We start from the raw sequence: 26212 nt of genomic DNA, 5'->3' as shown, positions 1-26212 counted from the left end.
TAAACAACCTTTAGAGGTCCCTTCCAACCCAGATGATTCTGTGATATAATGCAGTATGAGAAGAAAATAACTCATCTGGGTTGCTTTGTCTGAGCAACCTCCAGAAGCTGTAACTACAGGTGCACCTGCAGCAGGTCCACACAATTCCTTTCTAGATGAAGAGCAGCTGCTCTGGGGGTAAGAAGTGTGAAGACAAAGTTCTGCTGTGTTCTGAAAGGAACAGCAAAATGCTGAGGTGCCTCTTTGACCTGGAGAGTGAGAACATCTGCTTTTTTAAAAGGACATCTCTCATGTCCTTAAGTTTTTCTGCTGCTGTTAAAGATGAAAGGCCTCTCTCTAGTCCTGCTCGCTCTGTTTCTGGCAAGTGGTATTGTCTGGGTGGCTGGAGGACTGCGGCTGTTGGTAACTCACTGGACCTTTCTTCTGTCATAATGCAATGATACTGGATAGCAGGGTGCTGATTGATACACGCCTGAACATGAGCCAGCAGTGTGCCCAGGTGGCCAAGAGAGCCAGTGGCATCCTGGCCTGCATCAGGAATGGTGTGGCCAGCAGGAGCAGGGAGGTCATTCTGCCCCTGTACTCTGCACTGGTTAGACCTCACCTTGAGTACTGTGTTCAGTTCTGGGCCCCCCAGTTTAGGAGGGACATTGAGATGCTTGAGCGTGTCCAGAGAAGGGCGACGAGGCTGGGGAGAGGCCTTGAGCACAGCCCTACGAGGAGAGGCTGAGGGAGCTGGGATTGGTTAGCCTGGAGAAGAGGAGGCTCAGGGGTGACCTTATTGCTGTCTACAACTACCTGAGGGGAGGTTGTAGCCAGGAGGAGGTTGCTCTCTTCTCTCAGGTGGCCAGCTCCAGAACAAGAGGACACAGCCTCAGGCTGAGCCAGGGGAAATTTAGGCTGGAGGTGAGGAGAAAGTTCTTCACTGAGAGAGTCATTGGACACTGGAATGAGCTGCCCGGGGAGGTGGTGGAGTCGCCGTCCCTGGAGCTGTTCAAGGCAGGATTGGACGTGGCACTTGGTGCCATGGTCTAGCCTTGAGCTCTGTGGTAAAGGGTTGGACTTGATGATCTGTGAGGTCTCTTCCAACCCTGATGATACTGTGAGACTGTGATACATCCACTGATGTGGCTTCGGGCCAGAGGCTGTGAGGAACCCTGTCTGTGGTAAAGCCTATGAACTGAGAGGACTAAAGAGTGCCTGCTGACTACAGATGGAAGGGTGAAGATAACTGCCAAGTACCTTGCTCATTTTGAGGCTTGGGGTTTGCATTTTAATGGTATCTCCTCTCTTGAAATGCCTGCTGGCTGCTGCTATTGGTGTCGCATAAAAAGAAGAATTTCATAGTTCTGCAGCTGTGACAGCTTGAAGTTGGGGACTCTGTGGTGGCACTTAATGGCCATCGTTTCATCTCAACTCTGAGCTACCACAGCTCTGAAAATCACAGAAAGATGTAGATGCTGTATGTGCTAGACTGCTGGGCCTTCAGTCAGTTCTCAGCAATGACTCCAAGACTGGCGATTTGAAGAGAGTGCCACAGTGCTCACCTCAAACCCCCTCTGTCTGGAGCTGTGCTGAGATGAAAAAGTGCTGATGTCCATGTCCCTAGACAGAAGGGCTGGGCTCTGACATGAGACTCAGCAGGCAGGAGCTCTAAGGCTTACTAACAGGCTTTTGCAGAGTGAGCTACAGCATCGGAGGCCTCATCACTAAAACAGGAGGAAGGGATGCAACTTTTTGTCCTACTTAAAGCTTGCTGATCTTTCTTTGATGGTTCAGATTGCAGTTGTGTGTACTTATGAGCTACATGCATCATGTATTTATTGTATTATTTACCATCTGAAAGCCAAAGACTTCAGGACATGAAGAATCCCCTAAACAGTCTTTTTCTACTCACAGGATGTCCAGGTTTATTTTTTCCTTACATAAAGAGACATTATTTATTTTCTTTTTATATCCCAGCAGTAGAGAGGCCTTGAAGGGAATAAGTAAACTGGGGGGTTGGGGGAAGTATTTACAGTGTCCTGGTGCTGCTTTTGCTTCCCAGAGTCCTGCCTGGACTCTTCCTTAATCTTCTTCCTGTGTTCTGTCCTGGTAGCTGCATAGAGAAAGCTTTCAAATAGATAAGAACTGCAGGGCTTACACTTGCAGAGCTCAGCACTGCTTGCTTCTTGCAGCATTGTCTCCCTTTTCTGGAGTTAAGTGATTAAATCTCAGCTGAACAATCTGTTCCTCCCGATGTTTGTTTATCTGCCTTCCTCACTTTGTTTAAAGCCTGTTAAGTGGTGTGGTGCGGCCAGAACAGGGGTAGCCTATATTCTGATCAAAAGCTGTGATGTTAACAGGAGGCTTTAAAATGTGTGCGTTTAAAAATCAGTGTTTGGGCAGGTGTTTTACAGAAGTGTTCACAACTCGAGTGCCAAGAACTCTTAGGTACCAGATTCTTTGAAAGACTTCTACTCTTTCTCAGTGTTCTGAAACTGGAATGTACAATGTGGTTTGCTTGAATCATATTCTCTGTGAGATGAAAGCAGAAATGGTTTTGCAAAGGCAGCTTTCATGAGGTCTTCAAAGTGGGTTTGCTGTTGTTTCTGTCCAAGAATTGAAATTGAGGAGCGAGAAAGAAGGCTTTCTGCCTAGCACACTTCTGATCAGCTTTCAAATCAATTTGCAACTGAGTTAGCTTTTAAACTTTAGCAAACAGTGGGCCCAGTCTTGCATTCATAGAAACAATTCTGAGGTTTACTGTTAACTCAAGACATGGTGATCTGGTAAGACATACAAATTCTAAACTGTAGCTCAGCAGTGGACTAGAATTGCTGTTCCCTGCCCACACAATGTTTGTCTTCTCTGAAACCTTGCTCTTTCATCCTCCTCTTTTCTTTGTTTTCTTCCTCTTTTTTTACCTAACCATAACACAAGCTCTTCAGGGTAAGGGTTGGGTTTCCTTTTGGTATGTTCAAACAGCACACAAGAAGAGACTTGGATTTCTCACTGAAACTACTAAGTGTGGTGACTGGAAAGGATAATTACTTTTCTTTTTCTCCCCCCGAAAATTTCTAACTTCAACAAATGCCCAGTACTTGCCCAAGTATCAGATGCACATGGCATCTCCACGGAGGAGACTGAAACCCTCATTCAGCAGCTCAAGCTAGTTGCTGAAACTGTCCATGGCCCCGGGGGAGATCTTTTCGGCTTCATTGAAACTAGCTTTTATCACCTGCAGCCAAACAACTCTGTTCAGGCTTGAGAAAAATCCAACCTAGATGCTGAGCTCCAGTTCATGCTCTGCTGACTGAAGTCCATTTTTAATACTAGAGATCAAAGCAAAGGAGTATTTGCTGATTTTTAACACCCATTCCAAAATAGAATCCAAGACACTGGTCAATCCCTAACCATGCTCAGGGGCTGGATGCAACTGCCACACACCTGGAAAAGCTGCAGATCTGCACAGCTACTGCTGGATCAGTTTGTGTGTGCTACACAAAACTCCTGGTCGCCAGTAAATGGGCAAATGAGAAGGCAGTCATAAATCTGTCCTCCCTGGCAAGCAGTGGATTGGGCCATGTATCATCCTGAGTGCAGGTCTGGTTTATTTTCCTGGGCCAGACTAAGTACTTTCCCCTGTGCTTCTCAAATGCTTATTGACCTAAAGTCAGGCATCTGTTCAGCGACACAGGTTTGGGAAACTCCTCACAAATGCCTCAACACTGTAGTGGGAAAGAATTCTGGTATGAAGTGAAGGAAGCACTATGGAGGATAAGACTAATGGGCTGCACTGATACCCAGTGGACTTTATCAGTTATCTGTGGTTAATTTACCTGTTAAAGCAAATGTTGTGTTGCTTCTTCCCAGGAACGTTGTTAATCTATTAATTACCTCCTTCAAGAAATTACAACTATGCTTGAGCTCAGTTACCTGACTACACACCACAATAAATTATTGCAGTCCTAAAATACAAATGAAAAAACAAAACCCCAACAACAACAAGAAGCAACAAAAAAAACCCAAACAAACCAACCAACAAACAAAAAAAAACGACCAAAAAACCTCCAAACCCTCCCACTGTACCCAAGCTTTCACAAAGCCAGAGAGTAGCTATATTCATACATAGTTATTCTATAGGTGACCAGGAGTTATAAGGAGCACTTGCAAACTCCTGTTATTAGGAGCACGAATAAATCACAGAACATCAAACAAAGTTTTTGTGCTCTGCCTCATTGTCTCAGCAGGGACTTGTATGAGTTGCCTCACCAGTCCTGGCAAACCAGTGGAGCTGCAGCACTTTGTCTTTTGTGAGCATCTTTGATGTTCTCTCTCTCTGCCTCATTGTCTCGGTAGGGACTTGTATGAGTTGCTTCACCGGTCCCAGCAAACCAGTGGAGCTGCAGCACATTGTCTTTTGTGAGCATCTTTGACGTTCCCTCACAGCAGGTTTCAGTGCACCGCACTTGTCCTTTAAGCATTAGCGAAATGCAAAGTCCTGCGCTGTGAACTAAGTGCTGCTTCTTGTCCTTCTGGATATGTGCATCACCTGAAAGACAAAACGCAGCATTTAAATAAGTAACTGTTGCAGATGGATGGATTCTTCTATGAGATAACTGGCTTAAATGAATCTTTCACCCCACAGACAGAAGTTTGTCAGAACTTGCCTCTCTTTTCCCACTGCTACCAACCAAGATTCAAATTCACTTCAAAAACAAAAAGCCTTCTGAGTTCTGATATCCAAGCTCTGTTTATTTATCTGATCTCTTGTAATCCCAGCAAATCTCAGCACCCTTATAAATGTTAAATGCTCATGCATTATTTAGAAAGTTCCTTAGAAAAGCAACAGTGTTAACTGCATTTTTATCTTTCCCTTGCTGCTCTCAGCTAACAATATCACAAAACAAAACACTTGCAATCTGCTCCCCTTGTCTTAAAATGATGTAGTTTTAAATTGTGCAACCCTCTTCAAAGGAAGCCTTGTGAGGACACAGCAGCCGATACTGCAATCTCAGCTTGTTTGCATATGAAACTACTTGGAACGACTTTAGCATGCAAAAAAGCAACCAACCGACCAAAAAACCCTCCAAAGTGCCCATGGCTTTTCTGGGGGAGGGGGGGAGGAAATGATGGGGAAAACATAAAGCCCTTAGAACCACCGGGAAGATTTTTGAATGGTAGCATTGAGTAGCCCAGCACTTGCAGCTAAAGAGAATGTTTGACTCATTAGTAGCTCCAGAAAAAACAAAAAACGGTGTCACAAACGTGGGGCAGAGGTTGGGGAACCTGTTGCTGTGGGGAATATAGGTACTGAGCACTGAGAAGGCCAAGAAAGCCAGTGGCATCCTGGCTTGTATTAGTAACATAGGTGGTCAGCAGGAAGAGGGAGGTGATCATCCTTCTCAGACCTGGTGAGGCCACACTTCGAGTATTGTGTTCATTTCTGGGTCACTCACTCCAGGAGGGACATTCTGGTGCTGGAATGTATTCAGATAAGGGCAGTGAGGCTTGTAAGAGGCATCTGAGGGAGCTGGGATTGTTCAGTCTGGAGGAGACCACATCACTCTCTACAACAACCTGAAAGGAGGTTGGAGTGAGGAGGGTCAGGCCTCTTATGCTTGGTGTCAAGCAACAGGACCAGAGGAAATGGTTTCAAGCTGCACCAGGGGAGTTTCAGGCTAGATGTTAGGAAATTTCTTCACTGAGAGGGTTCTCAAACATTAGAATGCTCTGTCTAGGGCAGTGCTGGAGTCACCCATGCATGATGGTGTTCAAGTGGTGTGTGGAGCTGTTGTTTAGGGACACAGTTTACGGTTGATCTTTCAGTGTTGGGTCAAAGGTTGGACTGGATGATCTTTGTAGTCTGTTCCAACTGGGTGGGTTGTGTGATTCTATGATCAGTATAAAAGCATTGAAGAATCTCTGCAATCCAAGGCAGTAGAGCTCATACATAGTATCACACAGTGAACAACTGAACTTGTGGTGCAGAAGTCTCACTTTGCAGACTGAAGAACTGAGGCAGGAGGCATGTTTTTCCCGTTTATTAAAGACACAATCTGCTGGGGTTTTTGTAGGAGTAAGGAGATCAGAAACCAGGGGTACCTGCTTAGTTAAGTAGGAGTAAGGAAACTCAAAACCAGTACACTTTTTACTACTCTTTAAAACTGCCTCAACTACTTGTATGCCTGGGTTTGGATTTTGTGACTGTAAACTTTGTGTCAAGTCTAGCCAGGATCCAGGCTTAACCTTCATTAACTGTATCTTGCTATGAAATGAACCAACAGTACAGTGGAGAGTTTTGTGATACAAGTCCACACAACCACAGATGTGGTCAGACTATTTCTTCCACTCTGCAAACTTGTGCTCCGGAGTTGCTGCCCTTAGAACCATCCTATTGTGGATGAAGCAACCAAAACTCACAGAACTTGTAAGGGACAGGTTATAATTTTGTCAGCCTGAGACACCACTTGCTCAGTAAGACTAAAAACATTGATGAATGAGAACCACTTTGTTTTTTTCAGCTAACACACCCAAGCAGCATTGAAGATGCATCTCTGTGGGACTGTCAGCACCACAGAAGAAGGCTTTTTGCTTGTCAGCCTGCATGGCATAATGTTTATGAAAATGAAAGCAGTTAGACTTCATGTGAAGGTATATATGAAATGAGAATAGATTTAATTAACTGCTCTAATCAGAGTGCTAACTGAAATTGTAACATCTCCTACTGCTCTAGGCTGTGTTATTTATTGTGAGGAAATAAATGCTAATAATCAAAGCAAAATAATTAATGCAGCATGTAAGTTATGGTAATTCAGCAGATGTAGCAAAGATGATGTGCAAACTATTCTGTATGTCAGTTTAAGAGACATGTCTTGAAAGCAGAACTTCATGTGTTGCATTTTGTCAGAGATTTCATTACTGCTGCATTTTCGAGGGGGTTCTCCAAATCCACAGTGAAACTGCTGTAGGAACTTGATGTTCTTTTAGAACCACATGATGTCATCTCAAAGCAATGTTTTTTGCTCTATCTTAGATCTAGGGTATAGCTGAAGAGGAATAGCTTGGATTTTTGAATGTACAACCAAGCCAGAGCTGGCTACTGTAATACAAGCAAATATTGTTATGACACACACATTCACGCTCATTGCCCTAACCTAGGTCAGCTAGGCCATTGTGCTGACATGCAGCTGTTTTTCACACACAGAGAAACCTGCTCAGTTTGCACATGGAGCAGTAAGAACTGGTGGTGTGAGGTTGCTAGCATGTCTCCTTCGTGAAGGCAGAGCCACTGCTTTGTCCCTGCCGTAATTCCCCTCTCCTCATGGCATCATTCCTTTGCATTCTACAACTAATTCAGCTCCACGCTGATTCAGCTCAACGTTGCAGCTGGTTTCTTCTCCTCCCTCCTCCTGCATTTGTTCATGTTTCTTGTCCCCTTTTACTGTTCTGTAGTTCTGGCCATAGCCTTCTACATCTGCAGTATAGGGGACTTGGGTGATTTTTGGGTTTCACTTCTCACTGGATTTGCAGACTATTCACAACACCACATGGTGCTGTTAAAACACAAGCACTAAGGTGATTAGCTATTGAACGAGATAACGAATGTCATTAGCCTGTTCTCCAGAACGATGGCATTTAGCCCAAACAAAAGGAATATTGTGCTCATCTGGCCGAGCAAAGCCAAGCCCACGGACTGCTTTGGACATGACTTCTCACTTGCTGTGTCACTAGATGTGGTTCTGTGACAGCCCTCCCATCTACTCAAAAGGAACTTACCTTCAAAATGACCAGCACTAAGTGAATGCTCTGATTTAATTTTCTGCTACAATGACTCTCTCATGAATTGCTAGCTTTTAATTTCTATTTAATTGCTATTTCCTTAGGGCAGTTTCTTGTGAAGCACACATGCAGCCTTGCAAGCAGACATTTGATGATCCTTTGTGGGGCTGTCGTTCTTCTGGGCACTGCGAGAGAGCTCCTGCAGTGCATGAGGTGATGTGTATTGGAAGGTAACTTAAATCTCTGTTGAGTAATAGCATTGAAATGTTCAAGATTCTTCTCTTTCCACTCTATGCCAATTCTTTCTTGGTAATGTTTCAACCAATTCCATAGTCCATACTCCTATCAAGGACTATATACATTTCATAGAGAGAGTTAATAGCTGCAGCACTTGAAGGCCTGGCCCTTCCCAACCTGTCCTGAGAACAAAATTATCCCTGGATCATTCAGGAATCCAAAAAACATTCCTATTTTGCTATAGTGAAGAAACTACACATTACACAGATGCTGATTCTTTTTCTTGAAACACAACAGTTTGTCCTTTTGCTACATTTTCTGTGTGGGAACTGTATGTATAAAACCTATGAAGAAAACATTGCATTTACCATTCACCCTGATACATTTGTATTGAAGAAATGGGAGGGGTTTAGCCCAGAGAAGCTGAAGTTGCAGTTGCCTTCCTGAGCTAAGAAATGTGATGCAAGAAAGACCTGAGAGCTGTAGCCAAGTTGGATGGGAAGTGAGCAGGGTATCAGTGTGTGCAGCGACCCCACCACAGAAATTAGGGACCTCCTTATTTCACATTACAGTGCACTTAGGTCCAGCCTTTTTCTGTTGTTTCCTCAGGCATGCATCTTGCAGTCATCTTCACCTCTTGCCTCCTAACAGCTCACTCCCCCCATTTAGCCACGCATTTGAAAAGGAAATAGGTATACTTCTTGCTGCACATCTTCATTAAAGACTACTATACGGGATCAACAAAACCTCACTTCACCCTTGCCTTCAATTATCAGAGGCTGAACATGTCAGCTTTCTTACACTCACTAACTTAGATCCTATTACTCCCTTCCTCACACCTGGAACATCTGCCCAGTCTGCACCTTTGACTTCTGAAGGAGTATGAAGTGCCTGGGAGGAGCTGATCAACTTGGATTGTTACTTAATAGCTGTTTTGCTGAAATGCCTGCAAGCATTAATTAAGATCAAGGTGCTAAACACTAAGAAGACTTGCAACAAAAATAGTCCCTGCCCCAAAGAGCTCATAATTCAGTTTTTAGCAAGTTACAACAGGTGAACTGAAGGGAGGGAAAGAGAACAATCTATTTCTCCAAGCAGTATGGATCATGTGCAGCCATCTACTTCTAAGTGCAGATATGCTCACTTTGCTCTCAAGTTTTAAACTGATCTCTCTGATGTCATAAAACTTGTCTTCGAAAGAAACACATTCCAGTTCTGAGTCCCTCCCTTGTCAAGGGCACTGGAATCTTGTTTTTTCATACTGACTGCTTTTCAACAGAGCAAGAGATAAAGACAATCTTTCCACGTTTTCTCTATAGAACTGAAATGCCTCCAGTGAAGGCAGGAACTGGCCCATATCCCTCCTTGTGTAATTAACTGTAAAATGTGTCATTACAAAGCTGTGTTATAGTATTTAACAGATTTTGCTAACAATCAGACATCGAAGTTTAGAAGACTGTAGTATCTAATAGACTTATTTCTCCATTAAAATAGGGAACACATAATTTTGTCAGTGGAGATAAAGGTCAGTTTGATTCATTTCAGCTTGTCAAGTTCTATGAATAAATCTGTTATCTCTAGTAGTATTCCTTAATCTGGTATTTCTGTCTGGTTTCCACCAGTTTTAAATTACTGAGAAACACTAAAGTCCACTTTTCATGTCACTGTAAATGCTTTTCTGTTACACTGTAGGCTGTGCAGTTCTTTATTCTATGTAAAAGTAGTATATAATACTGCCACACCATAAACCTTTATGGTTGGCTTTAGGAGTAGTAACTTCTACTGCAGACTTTTGGTACTTAAAGGCATCAATAAGAAAGATGGAGACAAACTTTTTAGCAGAGCCTGTTGCAATAGGACAATGGATAATGTTGGTTTGGTTTGTTGATTTTTTGGTTTTGTTTTGTTTTTAAAGAAAAAAAAAAAGAGGGGAAATTCAGACTAGATGTAAAGGAGAAATACACTAAGTGTAGTGAAACACTGAAACAGGTTGCCCAAAAAGGTGGTAGTGTCCCAACCCTGCAAAAATTCAAGATCAGGTTGGATGAGGCTCTGAGCAACCTGATCTAAAGATCACAGAATGGTCTGGGTTGGAAGGGACCTCCAAAGGTTATCTATTCCAACTCCCTCTGCAGTCACCAAGGGCATCCTCAACTAGATCAGGTTGCCCAGAGCCCTGCTGAGCCTCACCTTGAATATTTCCAAGGATGGGGCCTCAACTACCTCCCTGGACAACCTCTTGCAGTGTTCTACCACTCTCATGGTAAAGAACTCATTCCTAACATCCAGTCTAAATGTACTCTCCTCTTGTTTGAAGCCACTCTCCCATATCCTATCACTACAGGCCTTTGTAAATGTCCCTGCTCGCTGCAGGGAGGTTTGACTGGATGACCTTTAAAGGCCCCTTCCAGCCCAAACCAATCTGTGATTATGTGATTTTATAAAAGCAGTGAAACATTAATCTCAGATATAAGCAAGTACCAATTTTGCCATTCTTTAGTAGGACTACAATGGGCATTTTATCATTTTAATAATATGAAATCTTGCCTACAGCACACTGTTGCTACACAATGACTTTTTACTATTAAACTACTTCTCTTTCATCCATCATAATTGTGATTTTAACTGTAAAGTACAATGCTTTCACAGAATAGTCTTTAAAATTCATGCCTTTCCAGCAGCCACAGTAAGAGATTTGAAAGCCCTCTACACAAAAAATGCAAGGTTAATATTGAAAATGCCACCTTTCCTCTCTTTGAGAAATGCTTCTTTCTCTCCTGTGGAGTCCAGCTGTTCAGAGACTTGGATGATTGTGGTACAAAGCAGAGAAAAGCATCCATTTGGAAGGGTGGATAGTAGGTTTAGTTAGCAGTTAAACATATTATTTTATCAAAAGGATGTATTTCTTTTTCATCTAAGGGTTATAGAGGAAAACATTTCCAGTATGCTCTGCTCTGGAGCCAGATCCTCTTACATGCTTCAGGTAGAATCACAGAATCATAGAATCAGCTAGGTTGGAAGAGACCTCCAAGATCATCCAGTCCAACCTAGCACCCAGCCCTAGCCAGTTAACTAGACCATGGCACCGAGTGCCTCATCCAGGCTTTTCTTGAAGACCTCCAGGGACAGTGACTCCACCACCTCCCTGGGCAGCCCATTTCAGTGGGAAATCTCTCTATGAAGAACTTCCTCCTAACATCCAGCCTATACCTACCCCGGCACAACTTGAGACTGTGTCCCCTTGTTCTGTTGCTGGTTACCTGGGAGAAGAGACCAACCCTCACCTGGCTACAGCCTCCCTTCAGGTAGTTGTAGACACCAGTGAGGTCCCCCCTGAGCCTCCTCTTCTGCAGGCTAAACAACCCCAGCTCCCTCAGCCTCTCCTCATAGGGTTTGTGGTGTACACCCAACACAGGCAGATGTAACCACCTACCCTGCCACAACTGTATAAAAACGATAGTGGCAAACACAGTTAGTGAAAAGAGACATGGGCAGGCACAGAACGATGGGGAGAAAGCCAGGATGTCTGACAGAAAATACTTCTCCAGGCCTCCTTAAAAACTTGTAAGCACTGGAAACAGAAACATATAAAAATGTCTTACCTAGACACTAGTAATTACTTCTGACTTTGAAAGGCTTCACTGCTCACATCAGGCTTAGATATTAAAATGCAGAATTACTTCGCACAGCCCTGTGCTGTGGGAAACCTTCCTTGTAACTAAGCTAGGCGACATTTAAGCTCACTCAGACCTGAACACTGCTGCTATCTCTATCTGCCAGGCACCTAAAAGGGTGAGTTCTTCCCCTCGGTTTTTCTTAGCTCCTCCTGTTTCCTGGGGACAAGCAAAAGGCAAGAGGAAGGCAAGAACACGCAGCCAGGACTCGGGTCACTTTCATTTGTGCGACAATGGCAAGAAACCCTGCTCACAGTGCTTCCCTCCCTGTTGCCCCAAAAATGGGTTCTCTAGTCCACACGTGGAGATAGGGTATCAAGTTCATTACGAATCTGAGCAGGATCAGGTGCTAGCAGGGTGATGCAAACAAGCCAAGGCAGTAGTTTTGTCTCTCCCAACTTTACATATGAAAGTAGAAATTGACCATTCCCTTATCTCAATGCTCCTGCCATCTTTTGGGACCTCCCCATGACCACCCAGGTGTGCTACTGCTTCCCACTCCGCATCCCTGTTTGTGAAATGTGAAGTCTTTGTTAACCCTTTTCTTCCTGACACTACCTCGGGTCTGTTCGAGGGGTGGGGCATTCATCAAGTGGTTAGCAAAGGAACAGGGCACCATTTCAGCAACCCATGTGCCATTTCTTCCTTTCACAAGCCTCTGGTCTCCTTTCAAGCTTAACGTCCATTATTCGCCCTTAAGGCTTTATCTGGTAAAGCCTATCTTAGTCAATCTTCCAGCATCCGCTGCGAGCTTTGCCACCGCAGCCGAGCACCCAAGGGCTCTCCCATCGACACTGGGCTACGACGGTGGCTAGGGCATGGGATGCTTCAAATCACACAGCCGTTTGGGTGGGAAAAGTCTTTAAAGGTCAGAGAGGTGAACCATTATCTAACTGTGCCAAGTCTGGGCTAAACGGTGCCGCTCAGCACCACAGCTCTGCCTCTTTGAAACACACCCCCGCAAGGACGGGGACTCAGCCAGGTCCGCGGCTGCCCGGGGCGGCGGGACCGGGAGGGGGCCGGGAGGGCGGCGGGAGGGGGCCGGGAGGGCGGCGGGAGGGGGAGGGGGCCGGGAGGGGGCCGGGAGGGCGGCAGGAGGGCGCCGCGAGCGCGGGCCAGACCTGTGCCGTGGCAGGCCGCGAGCTGCGCTTTGAAGCGCGTTGCTAGGTGACAGGAGGCGCGCGGCCTGCGGGCGGGGCCGGCGGCGCGGGTCGGGTGACGCAGCTGCCGGGCGAGCCGAGCAGCCTCAGCGGCACCCCCGCTGCCGCCTCAGGCGGGCGGCCTCTGCCCAGCGCCGGGACGCTTCCCCGAGGGGCTTTCCGTGGGAAAGGGCGGTCAGGAAGGAACGATGCCGCTGGCCAAGCTCGGAGGCTGCGCAGCCCCAGCAGCGGCGCAGGTGCTCTGGCAGGCGCTGCCGAGCGGCCTCGCCCGCCGCTAGGGGGCGGGCATAGAGCGGCAGCGCCCCTGGCGACGGGGCGGCGCCGCAAGGCCGGCGGGGAGCTGCGGCCGCGGGCGGAGGGCGCGGCGGCTTTCCCCGAGAAGGCCGCGTTAGGCAGCGGCTCCGCCCCGCGGAGGGAGGAGTAGGGCAGCTCGGGCAGGGCGTGAGTGGAGGGCAGCGCGCCCTCGCCACTGCGGAGGCCGCGAACCCTTCCCGGCGGCGCTCGGCCCCGGCGTTCGGCTGAGGACAGTAAAACCCGAGCTTTTCCGTGAGTGGCCGCGGCAGCCGGCCAATAGGCGAGGCGCAGCCAGCCTTCCTCCCCGCCCCCTCCGCACGGCGGAGCCAATGAGGGGCGTGGGGCGGGGCACGCCGGGCTAGGCGCGGGCTGGGAGGTGCTTCCGCCGCCAGATGCGGAGGAGTCGCAGCAGCAGCAGCGAAGTAGCAGGCGGAGCAGTGGCATTAGCAGCGGTGGCGTGTGCGGAGGGGACGCCGTGCGGACCATGGGGTTGTGGGCTGCTCTCGCCTCCCCGCGGTGAGGGACGTGCCCGCGAGGGAGCCAAGCGGTAAGCGAAGGACGGGGTGAGTGGTGGTGGTTGGTGGTGCGGGGTGCAGGTGCCCGCCGAGCTGCAGTATTGGTAGCGGCCGCCGCCGTGTCGCGGGGCGGCAGAGCCCGCTGGTCCGGGCGGAGGACGTGTGGCGTTCCGCGTCGCGCTGCCTGCGGCCGCCTCTGCAGTCGGGGCGGCGGCGCTGGCCGGCGCGTTGTGGCCATCGTGAACGGCCGGCGGAGGCGGGAGAGCGGTGGGCTAACGGCGCTGTGTTCTTGGTAGGATCCGAACCTAGCGCGGCGGCGAGCGTAGCCGCGGGAGCCGGCCTCTGCGTGTGGCAGCCTGCTGTCACCTTCCCCCCTGGCAATGGGGAATGGACTTTCGGACCAGACGCCGATCCTCTCCAGCCTGCCTTCGTTCCAGAGTTTCCATATTGTCATCTTGGGACTGGACTCCGCTGGGAAGACGACGGTGCTGTACAGACTGCAGTTCAATGAGTTCGTCAACACAGTCCCCACTAAAGGATTTAATACGGAGAAAATCAAAGTGACGCTGGGTAACTCGAAAACGGTCACTTTCCACTTCTGGGATGTAGGCGGCCAGGAGAAGCTGAGGCCGCTGTGGAAGTCGTACACGAGGTGCACCGATGGCATTGTGTTTGTGGTGGACTCTGTCGACGTTGAGAGAATGGAGGAGGCCAAAACAGAACTTCATAAGATTACTAGGATATCTGAAAATCAAGGAGTGCCTGTCCTTATCATTGCTAACAAGCAGGACTTGAGGAACTCTCTTTCCCTTTCTGAAATTGAGAAGATGTTAGCAATGAGCGAGCTGAGTTCTTCGACTCCCTGGCATTTGCAGCCTACGTGTGCAATCATTGGAGATGGACTCAAAGAGGGACTGGAGAAACTACATGATATGATAATTAAGCGAAGGAAAATGTTGAGGCAGCAGAAAAAGAAGAGATGAGTTTTATTTTGACCTTTCTATTTTAGAGTAGTTAACGTGGTCAAAATTTGACGTAAGACAGCTTCCAAACCCAGGCCTGCTTGTTTGGATGCCGTTAAGCTTAGTTCTGTTCAAGAGTCAGTTGCACAATCTTGCTGTGTGGAAGGTTGTGCACGTCTGGAACTTTGGGTTTATTTTGTTCTTTTTTAAACTAGTCTCTTCTGAGTTTTATGGCTCTGCATTATTTCAGAAGCCCTAATAGATGATGTAATACTATCAGGAAATGGATGGGTGGGTATGTTGTGACATGGATGTCTAAATAGCCAAATAAAATGAGGGGGTTTCTGCTTGGTGTTGTATTCCTATGTTCGAGGGTGCCCTCTGCAAGCAGTTTGCATTGAAGGTGTTCTGTGTTTTTAAACTTCTGATGCTCGTACGTGGAGTGTTTTAGGTGAACATTATCCAGCTTTAAAAACATGTATGAAGCTAGTAACCCATTATTTCGAGAGGCTGTTTTTTACCTTGTTTGGGGATTTCTATGAAAGCTTGGCTACATGTGTGGTGTTCTTTAATTTGGCACTTCTTGAAATGGAATCATGGTCAGTTCAGATACTTGAAATTTAAATGCTGTGGATACTTCAAATGATAAGAGAGACTTTTTGATAGGTAAAAAAAAAAAGTAAACAACACGCTGGAGCATGAAAAAGTGGTTTCCCAACATATAGCATGTTTTTGGTATGTGAGGTTTTTATTTCTTAGAAGTAGCCATTCATCATTATACAGTGCTAATCAGGTTTAAACTGCTACTCAAAATTAGTAACTTATTTCTGAGGGATGAGAATTATGTCCTCCTGCTAGCAAGTTAAAAGTAGATTAAGTGCAGTAAAGGAGCTATAAAGAACAACTCTGACTGCTGTGGTTCGAACCAGTACAGCCTTTTTTTGCTCGACTGGTGACTTTTCTGGCAATAAAACAAAATGATAATGAAGTAAAGATGAAGCTAAATTTAGCAAGGCACATCTTGTATCTCCCCAAAATACCCCGTTTTATTAAAGTGGTGTTGCTATGTCACTTTCAAAGTATGCTTTTGATTTTCATTTTATTTTACTGGTTTAGTTTTGTTTTGTTTTAATTGTGACTCGAAGTATTTTGTGGTTAGGGAATGTAATAATGCTTTATACACTCAAACATTTGACACTACTCGGGGTGGGTGGGGGAAGATTTTCAAGATGGGCCTGTGTTCTGCTTTAATTATGCTTTAAGCTGTTCTTGTTTACAGAGTGTGCAAACAGTGTTAACTGGGCAGGATAGTGCTTGACGGAAAAGGGAGGGTAGTTTTTCTTACTGGTACAGAGCTTCAAGTGATTCTTTAGATACTTGGCTAGCCATTTGAAAGGGCTAAAACAGAGCCTGGATTTTTAAGACTAACTCTAGTGGTGCTGTAAAAATTCATCTGAATGTTAGATCCTCTTTAAACTTTTTTTTTTAAATACTGGATTAAAGGAGGGGAAAAAAAAGTAAAGCAAACAAATGGCAAAATCTATTTCCTCCTTTTTGCTCAACCAGCAAAGTAGTACATTTTTCTTACCTGCTGCCATGTATCAGGAGGATGACAGCTACAAACCTGAATGTCAATAAATGTAACTTAGATATGTTTAAAAAAAAGAATCAAACTTTTAAATCAGCAGCTGTTAGTCCAGGAGGTAACCAAAAATGCACTTTAGTGTCTTCAATAACTGAAAGTGACAGCTGTTGTTTTTTTTTAATGACATCTTGGTCCTTTTTGAATAAACTGAAGTAGCTTCCAGTGGAGCTTTTGTATGTTGGTTATATATGTACCTGCACTGGTGACATTGTAAGTCACTTACTCAAGTAATGTCTATATTTATAGAAATGTGGATGACTTCTTAAACCTCAATAAACAATTGGAAACAAGCCTGCAGAGAGAAGGTGTCTGACTTGTACTGCTGTGGTAAGGTCTCATCAACCCCTGTGCATATACTGATTCTAAGGACATAAGAGTGAAAACTAGTGTCTTATAAATAGGGTGAAGATTCACAAATGTCTGTGTTGTAAATTCCAAATCTCATGAAAAAAAATTCTTCAATGAAGAAATTTCAACTGCAGGGACTTGTCTCTGAAGTGCTGGATCTTCTGTGATTTGAAAGCCGTTTTAGATAGCTGAATTTACTTGCTTTAATAATGCAGTGTTTAATAGGTGATGTTGGGCATTTAGCACGTGTACTCACAGGTGGCACTTAATTTAGTATCTTCAGGCTCAAGTATCCCAAGCTGAGGGATTCATGAGTACTTAAGCCTTGGGTGAATTTCCTTCTCAGATTTTACGTCACTGAGTGTGGCAAGAGATATGGAAGCTTCTAATTACTTTCAGCACCTGAGTGTAGACAGGGCAAACTTCATTTAGCCTGCAAATCAAAGGCTGCTAAACAAGAATGTTCTCACAAACCTGATGTTTTCGTTTCTGTTTGTGTAACTGGTGGTATGTCAAGATGTACGTTACCAGCAGTCAGTCCTGAGAGAGTTCTTTTAGTGATTCTGAGCCTTTGGAATTGGTGTCATTGGTATAATGTGGCGAATGTTTTCCTATCAGGTGTACAGTACTGCTAGGCAGAGGAGGGTGAGATGACAGGCTGGCTCTTTTTACCCAGTAAACAAACTGCACAACACCCAACAGGAATACTCAAAGCAATTATTTCGACTTCTGTTGGGAATAATTGGAAAAGCATCCTTCTTGAAAAAGCCAGTTGTGTTTTGTTCTGCATATTAAGCATGCTAGTGCTTATCTGGTGACAGAGCTCCCTAAGCTCTTCAACATCTCTCTCTTCAGTGAATGATTCCAAAGTACAAAGACATGACTGATCTGTGCTCTAACACTCTGGAGGAAGGAGTGAGAGATGATGAAGAGTAGTGATTCTGAAATGTCCTGGTTGATATCATGTGGTATTTAATACTGACTTGGGAGTAGAAAGCTTTTGAGTAGGGTGGGGAGTTCTATGTTCAAGCTATACCTTTCTCTGTGCTGCAGCTGCTTTGCTGGAGTATCATGGCAGCTCTTCTGAGTAAAATATAGAAATGCAGCTGTATCCAAACCTGTGTTTTGTGTTGCTATGGCAAAGTCCAGCTATAAACACAATGGTTATTGCAGCAGAGCAGAGTTGGTATCTTAGCCAACTGACTTTCTGCTTGCATAGTCTGTCAACTTGGGATTACTCTTCCAGAATGATAAATTGACAGTTCTGGCCTGAATGCACCGTGTAAGAAAATCTATAGAGGAGCCGAACAAGCAGGTGTAACTGTTGCAATGCTGGAGTTATGCAACTCACATTGAGAAAGGTTTTTGCTAGAATGGGCTGCAAATGACAGTGTGGCACTAGGTAACTTGGATACCTTAAACTGCTGCTGCCTTAAGGAGGTGTGGGATTGCACTGAAATCGCTGCAGCACTCTTTAAAAGCAAACAAGCCACGAGGCAGTGTAACCTTATCGCTGTTGTCTTGGCTTACAAAGGCTGCGTGGCATTGCCTCAGCTGTTCACGCTCATGGAGTCATTTAAGGTTAACCAGCCACCGGGATCTGGGCTGGTTTCTAGTGGTGTGGCTGTGTATTGGCTTCTGACTCTTTCAGCTAGGAAAAGAACCTGAAGGAGTCTTGCCATGCTGCAGCTCTTGGCGCTGCTGTGAAGTTGTGTTGCACTGAGTGTGCACTCATGTGAGGGTGAAAAAACAGTTCCTGCTTCTCAGCCAGGCGAGAGAGAGGTGGAGCCTCTCGTTGAGTTCCCCTGGGCTCTCTGAGGTGTGCTTGATCAGATGCTTGGAAAGCAGGACCCGCGGCCAGGCCAAGCTTTGCAGCCTGACTTGTGGAGGTGCTTCTGGACCACTTTAAAGGGCACTTTGGTCCTTCAGGAGTTTCTTACCCAGGACGTGAGGAGCTGCAAGTAGGCTGGTCAGGTGGGGGCTAGCGAGTCCTTTGGACCCCAGCAGGCAGCTCTGCCTTCTTCAGGGGCGGTTATCAGCACCATGGATCGATTGTTTACCGATAGCAGGGTGTGAATGAGTGTCTGGCCTAGCAATAGTAGGGTGTGGGTTAGTGTCTGGCCAAAAGGTTTTGTTGAGAGGTGTCATTCACAGAATGGCTTCACAGGAGGATTTAGGTACTGCACTTGGTGCTGCAGAGGTGGAAACTTGGGCAGTGTGTGTGTGGTACACAGGGCATCGGCCTGGGTTCGGCTCTGCGGACTGCGTGGCGTGAAGGCTACAGATGTGTGCTCGTAGTGCTGTCTGGCTTCTGGGAGAGAGTTCTGAGCATGAATCAGTGCGTTTTGGAGCTGTTTTCACTTGGCCAGCGAGTGACTCATCCTTCGAGAGGGTGACAGCTTACAGCCCTGCTCTGACAGCTGATAGCTTCGTGTCCCTGAGCCAAAACAACTCCTGCTGCTGCGTGTGGAGCTGCGGCTGGGCATCGTCTCCGGCTTGTTTAGGCGTTTTGTTATCTCGGTTTAACCTCCTGGCTGACACAGGTGTGTGAGGGCCTGCCCCTCTGCCGCTGCTCTGCAGGCTGGGCAAGCGCAGCGCAGGGCTGCCAGCTCCGCGGATAAACTCCTGTGTGCGTTTTGAAACGGAGGGGAAGTGCCCAGCCTGACTGCGCAGCAGGGTGGTGCTGGCACTCTCCAGTGGGCCCCCACCGCCGTCCTCCCTGCCTGAGGGCAAAACAAAGGGCGGACAGAGCTGGAACCTCACCCTGCTTTAGATCGGTAGAGTCGTTTTGGTTGGAGAAGGCCTTTGAGATCCTTGAGTCTCTCAAGAAACCAGTGCCAGGACAAGAGGAAATGGCCTCCAGGTGAGTCAGTGCAGGTTTAGATTAGGTAGCAGGACAAGTTTTGGTATCAGAAAGAGTGGTCAGGCTTTGAAACAGGCTCCTCAGGGACGTGAAGGAGTCACCATCCCTGGAGGTGTTAAAAACGTGTAGATGTGGCACTTCAGGACATGGTGTAGTGTTGGGTTGGTTGTTGAACTTTATTGTCTTAGAACCATTACTGTGTCCAGTTCTGGGCTCCTCAATTCAAGAGAGATGTTGAGGTACTGGACTGTGGCCAGGGAAGGCCGACAGAGCTGTGAGAGGCCTGAGCAGAGCCCTGTGAGGAGAGGCTGAGGGAGCTGGGGGTGTGCGGCCTGCAGCAGAGGAGGCTCAGGAGAGGCCTACAACTACCTGCAGGGAGGCTGTAGCCAGGTGGGGTTGGTCTCTTCTGCCAGGCAAGCAGCAACAGAACAAGGGGACACAGTCTCAAGTTGTGCTGGGGAAGGTGTAGGCTGGATGTTAGGAGGAAGTTGTTGGCAGAGAGAGTGATTGGCATCGGAATGGGCTGCCCGGGGGGGTGGTGGAGTCACCGTCTCTGGGGGCGTTCAAGCAAAGCCTGGCTGAGGCCCTTAGTGCCATGGTCTGGTTGATTGGCTAGGGCTGGGTGATAGTTTGGACTGGATGAGCTTGGAGCTCTCTTCCAACCTGGTTGATTCTGTAATTAAGATTAGAAAAGACCTCTGTGAGACTGCCAAGCCTGGTGCTAAATCTTGTCCCTTAGCACCACGTTTGCACCTTTGTTAAGGCATTAGGAAGTCCTCTTAAAGCAGCTGTAAAGAAGCAAAAGTGCATTTTCAAAGACCTATCTGAAAAACAAACTCAAGCAGCAAATTAAGGACTTGAGTTTCCTCTCTGCCAGTGTCCTGTTGTGCTGGTGCTGGCTTGTGAGGTATCTGAGGCACCTGTGCTGTGGCTGAGTGATGTCAAGTGGCTCAGCCACCAAGTGTGCATATACTGCTTTTATTCAAAGGCAAACCTACGATCCAAGGAGAAAGAAGTAGGCAGAGAGGCCAGAGAGTGCTTCCAGACCTGCCTGCAAATAGCTCAGGAAGGTAAGAGGTGATAATCCTTGTCAAGATTACGGTTTCTTAGTTCCAGCTATATTTACACAGCTGCTCCACCAGAATTAAGAGCTAAAGATGACAGAGTAGTTAGAAAGGAGAAGGTCAAATGCAGTTCTGGGATGCGTGGAGGGAAAGAGGATTTGAAACCATTGGGTTTTCCTAGCTTTTTGAGGCACATTGAGTCCTAAGGGAAACAGATATGCTTTTAGGCCTCTTAATTGCTTTTAAATCTTTCTCGTTTTATGCACCGTAGTTTCCCTACAATACTTCATTTAAGAAAGCCTCCTAATCACGGCGTTAATCGCTGAGTCCGCTGACAAAGGAGAAGGTTAGCAGGGGGGTTGAGCCTCGCTAAACATGCTGAGGGCTCCTGGCTGGCTCACAAGCTGCTGTACTTCAAGGTATTTTCTAAAAATAGCAGGATGGTAGAAGTTAGGTCAGACGAGGTAAAGGTGTGAAGCCTGATACCTCAGATGCTACCCATAGTCCAGAGGTCCCACCAACCTCAGAGCTGCTTATCTTTATGAATGGCAGCAATAATTGCCTTCGGAGCGTTACACTTTCACCCCTTTCTCATTCCAATGTCATTTGCTCTGAAAGCTCTAACAGGTTTTGATATTGGGACATCATTGAGTGGAGTGTCACAAGGATGAACTCATGAGTGAAGAGGGTCAGGAAAGAGTGTTCCCCTTTGCTGAAGTGATGCGGTTAGCTAAAACCAGTCTTTCTGTAGAATTGGCTGAACGTGGACAAGGATGACCTAAGAGAGAGGGGAAATAGCTAAAAATATCTTCCTGTTTCTAATATTAACTGAACTCTGCTGGTCTAATTATTGGATGCTGTTGGAGGCATTGGATGCTGATGGGTTTTGACACTAGTTTCATGACCTCAAAGGTGCCTTCAATCATTTGCACACCGTGAAAGGTCTCCACAGTAATACTGAGCTTATATATCCATGATGTGTGTTTCTAGCTGTCTGTCTGAGGTGTTCCTGTGGGTCAGTTTAGTTTCTCTAAGGAACTTTATTTCCTGTGACAGATGTATGTATCAATGTCTGCAAACAGAGTTTGTGCCTATTTGGCTGCTGCTGTAAGTGATAAAGTAAAAGGGATAATCTACATGTTATTAGTAGCACTATTTCCATTGAACTTGAGTTTCTATTGGAATTGAAGATATATATTCAAATTTTCTGTGATTATGCAGGATTTTGTAGAGTAGCTGAATTGTGCTAACCTTAGAAATAGCCTTCCTGATTTTAATTAGCTGAGAAAATTGAGTTGTACATTTAAAGTCACTGTAGTTCAGCTGCAATCAGTCATGTTAGGCTGGAGACAAATGGAATCCGTACTGAGCCCACACTGATGCTTTTTGACAGAGCTGTTGTTGCCACCTCAATACACATCCCTCACTGTATGCTATGGCAGCACTGGTACCAGCAAACTATGTTACTCTATGGTTCAGCAACTGTATTTCTACTGCTTGCTAATATACACTGTTCATGTTCTGCTATTGCTGTAATCATGAGAGAGTGCTGTTGGAAAACAATTCTGTACCAAGACTCAGCTGTACATGTCAACTTAAATGCACTAACCTGCATAATGTACAGTGCAGGTAATGCTAAAAGATGGAAGTTTAAGATCAAAAATTGGTATGTCCAGCCCAGCCACTAAGTGCTGGTCATTTTGCCCCTGAAATCTCTTTATCTCTTCATGAAGCAAGCAACTCATAGTTGCCTTTTCATTTAAATTCATGTTTAAAAGTGCTGTGAGATATTAAGATATCAGAGCCATAGAGTGTAATAGAAAGCAACAGAAAGACTGTAGCAGTAATTTTATTTCTTTTTTAATTGACTTGGAATATATTTTATTCAGTAGGCATTAGGTAATCAAAGTAGAAAACACAAATCTAACACACTGAATTATCTCTGACCACATAAGCATCAGCTCCACAGAAAACATTACCACTGTTGAAAATAAGGATGCATTTCATATTCGTCAGTGAATAAATATTCATCAAGTGTAAAATCTCTACCTGATTTTTGTTCACATTTGACAAAAGCTGTTAAGTAGAAGCAGCCAAAATGATCTGGGTTTATGTTTGAATTAAATTTGAGGGTGAATATGTGGCCTTCCAACTCAGACATATGAACAGGTGATTTGCAAAGATCTCGAGTTAAAGATCACACATGATCTTAAAGTAAGCTTTTATTTGGGGTAGTAACACTAATGGCTGGGAGTTCTTTTGAAAAGGCAGCTTGATTTTATAGAGGAGAGTGAGAGGAGTATGTTAGAGTGATTTCAGACCTCAGGATTCTCCTGTTCTGGCTGCCTTTCTTGGCTGTAATGAATCGGTCTGCACAGGATGTGGCTGCTAACAGATGATAATGCAAAGTGAAGGGCTGGGCCCCGAAAAGCCCCAGGGTGGCTCAGCGTGGTGCGGAGTTCTCACGAAGAGCTGATTGCTTTCCAAAAATAAGAACAGGAACTAGGGCAGATAATCCATGTAAAATGCACTTTCCACCCTTCCACGTTCACAACAATTTCTGCTTTTCAGCATTATGGAGCTTTACACGTTGATTACATACATAATCCATCGAGGCACACACACGCCCCTACCTACACACGCTTCGGCTCTATTCCTGCAGACCCTGTTGGTGAGAGTTTCTCTGGGATGCTGTTTTGTGGGTGTAACCTGACAATGTAAAAATAGATCCATGTTTTCCCCATCCTTTAAACCCAAATGTGACTGCAAACATGACACTACTAGAAATAGGATTCTTTACACTACTTTCCTCTGTTTTAAATCTTTTGGTTTATTAAGATAAGTTAATGTGGGCTGTTCACACTGCTAGTGAACCATGCTGTTATGGTGGCAGAGTCCAGGTTGTGTCAGCACTTCTTCTTATGAATACAAATCCTGTGTTCAGTTCGGGGCTCCTCAATTCAAGAGAGATGTTGAGATGCTGGAACGTGTCCAGAGAAAGGCAATGAAGCTGGTGAGAGGCCTGGAGCACAGCCCTGTGAGGAGAGGCTGAGGGAGCTGGAGGTGTGCAGCCTGCTGAAGAATAGGCTCAGGGGAGGCCTCATTGCTGCTTACAACTACCTGAAGGGAGGCTGTAGCCAGGTGGGGTTGGTCTCTTCTCCCAGGCAAGCAGCAATAGAACAAGGGGACACAGTCTCAAGTTGTGCCGGGGGAGGTCTAGGCTGGATGTTAGGAGGAAGTTCTTGCCAGAGAGAGTGTTTGACATTGGAATGGATTGCTCAGGGAGGTGGTGGAGTTGCCATCCCTGGAGGTGTTCAAGGAAAGCCTGGATGAGGCATTTAGTGCCATGGTCTGGTTGATTGGCTAGGGCTGGGTGCTAGGTTGGACTGGATGATCTTGGAGCTCTCTTCCACCTGGTTGATTCTATGATAATGAGCCTTGAAATTTCATGCCTCTTTGAAACTTGGCATAGAGTTTTAATTTTGCCTTTTACCACATCAAATATTTATATATATACACATACATGCATATATATATTAGAGGGGAATGTAAACAAATAAAAACAAAGCTTATTTCATTTTGGTGCCTTTTCTGTCTCAAAGTTGCTTTTGTTTATTGAAATGAAATGGCAGAAACTCACTGTTTCAAATGGAAACCTTTGAACATTTTAAGTTACAAGGTGCAATCATTAGGGTTTTGCAAATCAGACCTCCTCACATCACACAAACTAGCAGAGTTCACTCCACAGTGAGTGGAATTCTCTTGTCAGTCTCAGCAGAACTATTCTTATGCAGTAAGAGCTGTAGAATTGAACATACACAGAGAACAGGGAGATCTTTTCCCTTAATATATAATTTCAAAGCCTCTCTTTTGCTAAGTACATGTTCTTAGCAGTTGTGGTGTTTGAAATTAAATCCAATATATTTTATTTCCCTGACTTGTGGAAAAGCCTGTGCTTGTAAAATTTCCAGGATAATTTTTAAGCTATTATATATAAAAACCCCAACAGTTGGAGAAGGCTCTAGTCTCAGTAGAAGTGCTGAATCTTCTGATGTTTGCTCACCCCATCCAGATAACCTTGAGATTATCCTGAGGGTTACTAAGGGCAGAGCTTCGCCAGGAGTAGTATCTTGCATGGAAGATTTTTTCTTAAAGGTGGCTTAATACTAGGATCCTGTTTTAATGATGGCTTCAGGCTGACCTGTGTCACCTCTGGCTTTTTCCTTGTGGATTCACTTCAGTCTCTGCACAGGGGATGTAGGATTCAGCTGGATCTGCAAGATTTTATCCTCTTTTTGCATTCGTTTCAGCTGCAGGTACATGCCTGCACAAAGCAGCTCTTGCACTTCCCTACCAGGGAGACTAGACAAGCTCTTCATTCTTGCTTTGCCCAGCCAATTTTATTGAGAGCAGAAACCACATGTAGTCAGAAATAAAAATCACTGGGTCTGAGTTTTGAGGTTTCTTTTGTCCGTCCTTCCTTCCTTCCTTCCTTCCTTCCTTCCTTCCTTCCTTCCTTCCTTCCTTCCTTCCTTCCTTCCTTCCTTCCTTCCTTCCTTCCTTCCTTCCTTCCACCTACTTTTAATGGGATGGCCAGAAAGTTCTATTTTGTGTGGAAAATCCTTACTCTCTTCAAGTACTTTGGGTGGGTGAAATTTGGAGTACCCTTCCACTCAACCTGGTTTCCTTTTTTAATTTACCTCCCTCATATAAAATTTCCACATCTCTAATGCCTTCCTAGGAGCACTGCTGTGGGTTTTCAGTATAATACAAGGAAAACAGTCAGGATTCACTTCACCTAGTATTTACCCTCTAAAATGTATGCATTTTTGTCCAATTCAGGAATCTCTAGATCCTTTTACAGTTCATGGAAAGAAATATATTTGTCTAGGGAATGATTCATCCTGGTTCAGGAGTGGCTGTCTAAGGCAAGTCAGATAAATTGCCCTGTGGTGTGGCTCATTTCTCTCTCTGATCTACAGAAAGCATAAGCTGATTAACTCAAGTGTAGACACCTGCCTTTGATACCACCTGTCTGTGTCCTAAATGGCAGTCCCAGGTCTATGCCAACTGCTCTGATGGAAAACGTTGGTGTCTGCCATTTGAAATCTCTGTCAATCTACAGCACCTGAGAGGTTCTTGTAGTGCTTTGACTTACTAAAGCCACCCTGGTGCTTCTGGGTGTTGGTCAATGGCCACGCTGCTCCTAGAAGGAAAACATAAAGACTGGTCTATTAAATAATATATATTAAGGAAAAGTGAAGTGAGAGCTTTTATTTACAGTGAACACTACATTTCACAGTCCAGGTATTCTCAGTAGAGAAATCAGTAAACCAAATTACTTCCTCTTGTTTTATGGCTCACTCAAACTGCTTGTGTATGCAAAGGCAGCTTTTCCAGTGGGAGTGAGATAAGGCTGTGGAATTGTGCAAGAAAACTGCCATCTATTCAGGCTTTCAGGTCATAAACTTCATGTTTCTTTTTGGAAAATGTTAAGTAAATCCCCACCTACTGCTTAGTACCTTAATTGAGCCTAGCAACAGCTGTTCCTGCTGCAGGTGTTTGGAGTTTTGCAATCACTCTGGCGTGGCCTCAGAAAGGCTACCACCAATCAGGATGAAATTGTTACAGGCTGAGAGGGATTTGTTAAAAGAAAGTTTGCTGGCTGACATTCAGGAGTGGTCTG

At 45.5% G+C, this 26212-nt stretch overlaps 1 protein-coding gene across 1 annotated transcript; it reads left to right on the top strand.

Annotated features, from left to right (window-relative positions):
* The first annotated feature begins 13160 nt into the window (after nucleotides 1-13160).
* ARL4A (ADP ribosylation factor like GTPase 4A) lies at nucleotides 13161-16541 on the top strand. Its single transcript, XM_064167023.1, has 2 exons — nucleotides 13161-13676; nucleotides 13941-16541. The coding sequence occupies exon 2, from the start codon at nucleotides 14025-14027 to the stop codon at nucleotides 14625-14627; it is 603 nt and encodes a 200-aa protein (XP_064023093.1). The 5' UTR covers nucleotides 13161-13676; nucleotides 13941-14024; the 3' UTR covers nucleotides 14628-16541.
* Nucleotides 16542-26212: the final 9671 nt, after the last annotated feature.

Source organism: Pogoniulus pusillus, chromosome 28 (assembly GCF_015220805.1).
Source record: "Pogoniulus pusillus isolate bPogPus1 chromosome 28, bPogPus1.pri, whole genome shotgun sequence".
NCBI lineage: Eukaryota > Metazoa > Chordata > Aves > Piciformes > Lybiidae > Pogoniulus > Pogoniulus pusillus.
Note: the sequence above shows the minus strand (reverse complement) of the source record. Positions and strands in the feature narration are given on the sequence as shown.